At 48.2% G+C, this 6971-nt stretch overlaps 1 protein-coding gene across 1 annotated transcript; it reads right to left on the minus strand.

Moving 5' to 3' along the window:
• Nucleotides 1-848: 848 nt before the first annotated feature.
• On the minus strand, nucleotides 849-6393 carry NR0B1 (nuclear receptor subfamily 0 group B member 1). Its single transcript, XM_027963039.2, has 2 exons — nucleotides 5196-6393; nucleotides 849-1194 (listed from the first exon to the last, which is right to left on the minus strand). The coding sequence occupies exons 1-2, from the start codon at nucleotides 6364-6366 to the stop codon at nucleotides 950-952; spliced, it is 1416 nt and encodes a 471-aa protein (XP_027818840.2). The 5' UTR covers nucleotides 6367-6393; the 3' UTR covers nucleotides 849-949.
• Between the last annotated feature and the right edge of the window lie 578 nt (nucleotides 6394-6971).

Genomic DNA, 6971 nt, shown 5'->3' on the forward strand with positions numbered 1-6971 from the left:
ATTCTGAGAAGATGTCCATAGATGTATCACACTGCCAAAGAAGTTTGCACAAAAGAAATTTCAAGAGTCCTTGCAATGGGTTATTAACCTGGACTAGATGTATTAATCACTGATGAGCAATTTATTACCTATGTGAATAAACATTTAGTGCCCTAAATTTTATCCAGGGACAAGAAGAACTAGCTTCATTGATTGCATTTAAAGGGGCAGCAGTAGCCAACGACAAAGTCACTTTATATTTCATACCATACTCATTCAATGTGACAGTTATATATGTAATGCATCTAAAAGGTAAGATAAAATTGGGGATTTAGAATGATGTTGATTTTCTGGAACTATAGAGCCTCCTTATAGAATATAAGTTTCCTGAACTTTATTTACTGTCTACAGAAAAATCCCACACTAAAACTCTGAAAAACCTATTTCACTTTCAGTTACCTCTCTGATCAGAGATTTCCACTCGACTTTGTACAAAGACAGTCTTCCCCACAGCTAATGGGAGTGGCAAAGAGACAGAGCAAACCTACAAAAGTAATTTTTGTTTACTAGGTGTTTAATATTTTTTGAAGCTGTCCTTAAACCCTGATGAACCTTTTCACAACCAAATGAGTGGTTAACAACTTAACATTATAACTTAATGTTCCAAACTTGATTTCAGCAGGTTCAATGGAGAGACTATGATAAAAATAGTGTATGAGTGCAAACCCCCTGCTCTGTCTTTATAAGATGTACAGAGATGCATTTCCTGTTGGGAAACACTCCTTTGCAGTGACACAGCATGGAACAGAGGATTTTCTAATCGTCTGTAACTAGAGTTTTTCTTTAACGGACTACAAAAATACTGTGTGTAAAAATAATAAGAAACTTTATTTTACACTATTTTACACTTCTGCCCATAGCTGCTCCATTGTGCTTCATGGTGAACAGCACATGTGTGGCCCGCGTGCCTTCACAACTTTGCACAGAGCATCTCCAGCATCATATCATCCATACTGACTGTGCCAATGATGGGCCTGAAGAACAGTTCAGCCAGGGTGTTAGCGCTGATGAATCTCAGAAGGAAGAGGGCACTGTTCAGTTCAGCAAACCTGGCCCGGTACACCCCGTGTGTCATCCTGACGTGTTCGCTCAGTATCTGTTGAGTTCCCCACTGAAGTCCCTGGATGTACTTCACGCACTGCAGGCCTGGCAGGTCTGCAGGAGAAAAATGGCAGAAAATATCTTGTTTAGAAACACTCACTCAGAACTCTTGACTAGCTTTTTCAATAGATCCTTTTGCTTCCTTGAGGAAATGAAAACCCACTCTAATATTCTTGCCTGGGAAGTCCCATGGAAAGAGGAGCCTGGCATGCTGCAGTCCATGGGGTCACAAAGAGTTGGACATGACTAAGTGACTGAAAAACAAATGATATTTAGGGATGGGGGTGGGGGGGGGGGCTTCCCAGGCAGCTCAATGGTAAAGAATCTGCCTAACAGTGCAGGAGACTCGAATTTGATCCCTGGGTTGGGAAGATCCCCGGGTTGGCAAGATCCCCTGGAGAAGGACATGACAATCCACTCCAGTGTTCTTGCCTGGGAAATCCCATGGACAGAGGAGCCTGGTGGGCTACAGTCATGGGGTTACAAACAGTTGTACACAACTGAGCACATACACATACCAATTAAAACAATGCTCAAGCTCCCTGGTTAAAAGTTCTTTTCAACAAAGAAAGTGCCAAACCAGTTCTAAGGTTTTAGGAACAAAGCCTCCAAGAAGGAAACATCATGTGACTTATTTAATAGTCACTATGTTTGTAGGCTCATATTCAAAAACTGCTGGTCCTGAGCCAAATGCATATTTAACTCAGTAGGACCGTTAAATATAGTTTAATGAATAGCACTGCTCCAGTTCACTCTCTATGCACTTACAAAGACATTAAAATTATTTCAAGAAGTGTGCATCTTATGTTTTACCTGTAGGAAATGGGCCTTAGTATAAAGGTGAGAAGTTTTGCCAGCTAATATTTGACCATCCTCCCTTGAATTTCCCACCACTGTAATGATTACAGTGCATGGTGGTGGACTTCACAGCTGTCAACTGTGACTGACAGTCTCATTTTAATTATTTGCCTGCAGGCTGATTTTAGTCTGGAGTCCCACAATAATTTAAGAGTTAATACTGGCCACTTAGTTCATCGTACCATGACTTCTGTATTGGGGAAGGTTTTTAAAAAAGTGATTCCAGGGACTTCCCTGGTGTTCCAGTGATTAAGACTTTGCCTTTCAGTGCAGGGGTTTGCGGGTGTGCTCCCCTGGCTGGGGAGCTAAGATCTCACATGCCTCCTGGCCAAAAAACAAAAACAGAAAACAGAAACAGTATTGTAACAAGTTCAATAAAGACTTTAAAAATGGTCCACATCAAAAAAATCTTTTAAAAATGGAGTCTAATGAGCATTCCAAAAGGCTCTTTAAAAAACATTTTAAAGTAAGCAGTCTTTAAAGGGTTAAAGAGTAAGCATGAAAACATCATTGATTGCAACATGGTGCAAAAGTAACTTTTCAAATACAACCTGAGACCCAAGTAAAAGAGAATGAAATACAATACAGGGAAGATTAAATGCCTGTTAAGTTTTATAAAGAGGGTGGTAAGAGGAGGCTGCTTTTAAAAGTCCTTTGATCCTACACAATGGTGATATTACTGGACTATTACTGTAAACTCTCTAACTTGTATTTAAGTACCAATTTACCATTCAGTTTAAATGGTGTTGATTATTGTAATCATTTTCCTTCCGATTTTCTATGAATCCAATAGAAAAGTATTTTAAAAGCATCATGCTCATTGTCAGAGTAACAGAACCAGCCAGTGTTCTTTTAGAAAAAATACTGGCAATAGGCAAGTTATTTCTATTATAGGCAAGTATCAAATCTGATCGATGAGAACAAAAATAGCACAACATCTATAATCCATATTCCTATTCTGATTACCCCAGTCCATGCATTACCATCCCCTACTACCTACAGTTCATTATCCAGGCTTGAGACCCAATTTTACTGCACTGGGATTCCATTCACGTTGTTTTGTTGTTTAGTTGCTAAGTCATGTCCGACTCTCTTGCAACCCCGTGGACTGTAGCCCACTGGGTTCCTCTAGCTTCAGAAGAAGCTTGCATGAAACCACCAAAGGGTGGTGGTTGGAAGCTCCACCAGGTCTAAATTCATGGTTTATTAAAACTTCATCTTGTGAACTCTACTCTTCTCTGCTTTCATACCACACTCCTCTTTCTCCATCCTCCTCTAAAAGTGCCCTCCCCCCTCGACCCTGCCCCCACTGCCCCACCAAGACCTGCCTTGAAATTAATTTGAGGAAAGAGAAAGGCAGATTGATGGATTCCATGGGAGGGGGGAGGGACATTTTTAAACATAAAGATCAGGGGATACAAAATGATAAACACCAAAGAAAGGCCACACACTTAGCAGGCAGTACTTTTTCCCAGATAAAGTATATTTGTATTTAAAGCATACCCAACTTGGGTGGATTAGACTCCTTTGAGAGAGAATTCAGAAAAGCAGGGGAAGAGTAAGGGATGCAAAACAGGGTGGAGGAAAAGGTAAGCCAGTGGGATGTAAACTTCTAAAAGCTTAGGGCTTGTCTTACCTTTTTATTCCAGCAGAACAAAGCACATGGTAGATGTCTAATAAAATGCCTGAAGGAGCAAGAAAACAGTCTTCCCAACGATCTTAAGAACCACGTGAGAATGCATTACTATGGATGCACATTTGCAAACCTTGGACCAGAGCTACTGAATCAGAACTTCCAGAGGAAGAACCTGGAAAGATTTTGGATGACCCCCACCCCCAAGAGCACAGGCAAGTTTGGAAAACTGGTATAAGCAAAAGGTAAACTATAATGATCACTGGGATAAGCTGAGGTCTCTAAGTCCTGAAACGTGAGGTCTGAATTATCATCCCATTAAATACTGTTCTTGACCACTGCAAACATGCTAGGTAGGAAGCAAGGACATAACCCCAAGGGCATGACAGCAAGACGCCTGGTGTCAGGATAAAGGATGTAGTGGGAGCATGGTGAAAGCTATCTGAAAATTTCCTGCCCACCCACGACCCTCTTGGAAGGATGCTGGTCCAAGATGACTCCAGTAGTAGGACACACTCGAGACAAAGTGCTGGGCTGTCCAGGGAGATGTTCTTGGATGATTTGGTTGTGCTTAGCAGGGCAGTGTTCAGCACCCAACAGGCACCCTGAAAGTGTGGGGCAGTGGACATCCCCTTGGGCCCAGGAGACTCACGTGCCACAACTCAGTGGCCATTTACTTTGGAGTAAGGTCGCTTGCAACTAGACTACCTTATCTGCCAAAGGGATGGAGGAAGAGGGAGAGGCCCAGGGGGTTGACAAGGTCTCTAGGATATCTAAGAGAAAGAGATGGCAACCCCCTCCAGTATTCTGGCCTGGGAAATCCCATGGACAGAGGAGCCTGGCAGGTTGCAAGAGTCCGAATGACTTAGTGACTAACCAGCCACAAGGTATCTAAAGGCTCTAAAACAGCGCTCCTGCTTGCAGTCCTGAACATGTCTTTTTCCTATCCCTTTGCTAACCTGTCACATTTAGACGATGAGATAGTTCAACTACTTAGGACCATTAAAATGACCACTCAGAGGCAGACCCACGAAACACCGAGTCCAGTGTTCTTCCTGCCAGTACCCCCCAGGGGATGGATGGTCTCTCTACGGATCCTTAACAAATGTTTCTTTTCTTGCCAGCCTTAACAGCCTTCGGCCGACAAAAAAAGCCTCTGGTAAATTTCAGAGTTGAGTTTCACAAACAGACGTTGCAGAATTTGCAGCGAACCCAAACTTTATTTTCTTTTTTAAAAGTACGCTAGTGGATTTAGAAGATTTGACAAGGAATATAGCCAAGTTCCCCAAGCCACAAACTTTTCTGTGGTAACAAAAAGATGTGAGAGATCAAGTACAAACCTTAGCAAACAGCCCCCCTCCTCCTCCTCTCGGCGGGGTTTCTGAAGCCACCACTCCCTGCCCCTCACGAGGAATGGGTTTCCGGAACTCCCCTATCTCTGCTGAGTTAGCCAGGATTCCTCACTTGTGCACCCTCAAACTCCTCTAACTGAAAACTCTTCGAGTGTCTGCGCCCCGGGGTCGGTACTGCGGAGAAAAGCCAGAGCCGAGGCCGGCGCCCTTACCCGGGTTGAAGAGTACGGTCCCCTTGAGGTAGGCGTACTCCTTGGTAGTTATATCCAGGCTCCGGCACTTGGCAAGGAAGCCCTTGATAGTTTGGACCTCGGCGGCCGAGGGCAAATACTCGGCCTCCAGCGGCAAGACCGAGTGCGGCAGCAGTGGGGGTTGGGGCGGCGGCTCGTTGCCCGCGGTCTCCCGCCGCCTGGTGGCGAGGATGCTCTGCAGCAGGCTGGGCTCAGAGGTCTCCACCGTCTCAAAGTTCAGGCGGTCCTGGGCCAGCTCCAGCATGAGCAGCGGCGCCCAGCAGCTGCGCAACAGCACTAGCTGCTGGTCCAGGGGGAGCACCTGGAAGCAGGGCAAGTACTTGACGAAACGCAGCGTCTTCAACAGCCCCGCCGACGCGGCCTCGCAGACCACCTGTGGGCTCTTGAGGGTCACCCGCCGCCGCACGCCGCGCGCGGGGTCCCACCAGGGGGTCCCCGGCGGTACCTCTCTAGCCAAGTCCGTCGGCTTGGCGCCCGAGGGCACGTGGCAGGGGAGGCTGCCCAGCCGCGGGTGGTCTTCACCGCAAAAGCAGCAGAGGCACGGGAGCGCACCCGCCTGCCCGCCCCGCAGTTCCTCTCGGCCCCCTAGCCTCCGCGCGCTGTAAGAGCGGTCCCACCATGCGCCCCCCGGCTGCGCCTCGGAAGCTTCAGGCGCCACGTGCGTCTGCTTGGCGCTGGTGAGCAAGCTGTACAGAATGCTGCCCTGCCGCGGGTGGTCTTCCCCGCAGAAGCAGCAGCGGTACAGGAGCACCGTGGTCCGCACACCCGTCAGCCCCTCTCTGCCCGCCGGGGGCTCAGAGCCACAGGAGCAGCCCCAGCACGCGGCCCCCAGTCCTTCCTCGGGCGCCTCCGGAGTCTCCTGCGCTTGCTTGGCGTTCATGAGCAGGTTGTAGAGGATGCTGCCCTGCCGCGGGTGGTCTTCCCCGCAAAAGCAGCAGCGGTACAGGAGCACCGTGGCCGGCGCACCGGTCAGTCCCTCTCTGCCCACCGGGGGCTCAGAGCCACAGGAGCAGCCCCAGCACGCGGCCCCCACCCGTGCCTTGGGCGGCTCCGGGGTCGCTTGCACTTGCTTGGCGCTCATGAGCATGTTGTACAGGATGCTGCCCTGCCACTGGTGGTCCTCGCCCGCCATGGCCCGCGGTGCCCGCAGCCTGGCTCTGTCCAGTGGCCGCCGCCTGCGATCTATTTATACTGAGCGCGCACGCACGCGCATCGGCCGTCTCCGCCCGGGCAAAGGCGCGGAGCGGGGCGCGGTGCTGGGTGTGTTCGCTTGTGACCTCGGCGGTTCAGAGGGGACAGATGCACCTCACAGGCTAAAAATGGAAGAGGAGAGGAGGCGTGGGCGCTCCTGGACACTTCCCCCCTTCGTCTCACTACACGCTTCCCCGCCTCTGGAAGACAGCTGAGCGCAGGGAGCAGGTATTGGGGGCACGCTTCCAACTCTCCATTGAACTCTGGCGTCTCATTGACTCCCTTTACTGGGAGGGCAGGGTTATCAAAAAGGGCAAAAATCTATTTCCATGCCTTCTTTGCAAACTTACATTAAATGACCAAACTTTGCATGACTTACATTTTGTTTATGGATAGGGAGGTCTTATTTTCAGGGACTTGGAAAAATACAGACCATGGACCAGTAGTATCAGCGTCATAGGAGAACTTGGTAGAAATGCCCAATCTCAGGCCCCAACCAGACTGTCTGACTCTGAATGTGCATTTTAACAAGATTCTCAAAGGATT

The sequence above is a fragment of the Ovis aries genome, chromosome X, assembly GCF_016772045.2.
Source record: "Ovis aries strain OAR_USU_Benz2616 breed Rambouillet chromosome X, ARS-UI_Ramb_v3.0, whole genome shotgun sequence".
Taxonomy (NCBI): domain Eukaryota; kingdom Metazoa; phylum Chordata; class Mammalia; order Artiodactyla; family Bovidae; genus Ovis; species Ovis aries.

What these genes read in the sequence shown, in the direction of transcription:
- NR0B1 (XM_027963039.2), bottom strand. Translation starts at nt 6,366, where the DNA reads ATGGCGGGCGAGGACCACCAGTGGCAGGGCAGCATCCTGTACAACATG. An exon ending in GACCGTACTCTTCAACCCGG is followed by an intron (nt 1,195 to 5,195) that starts GTAAGGGCGCCG and finishes TTTCTCCTGCAG; the next exon opens with ACCTGCCAGGCCTGCAGTGC.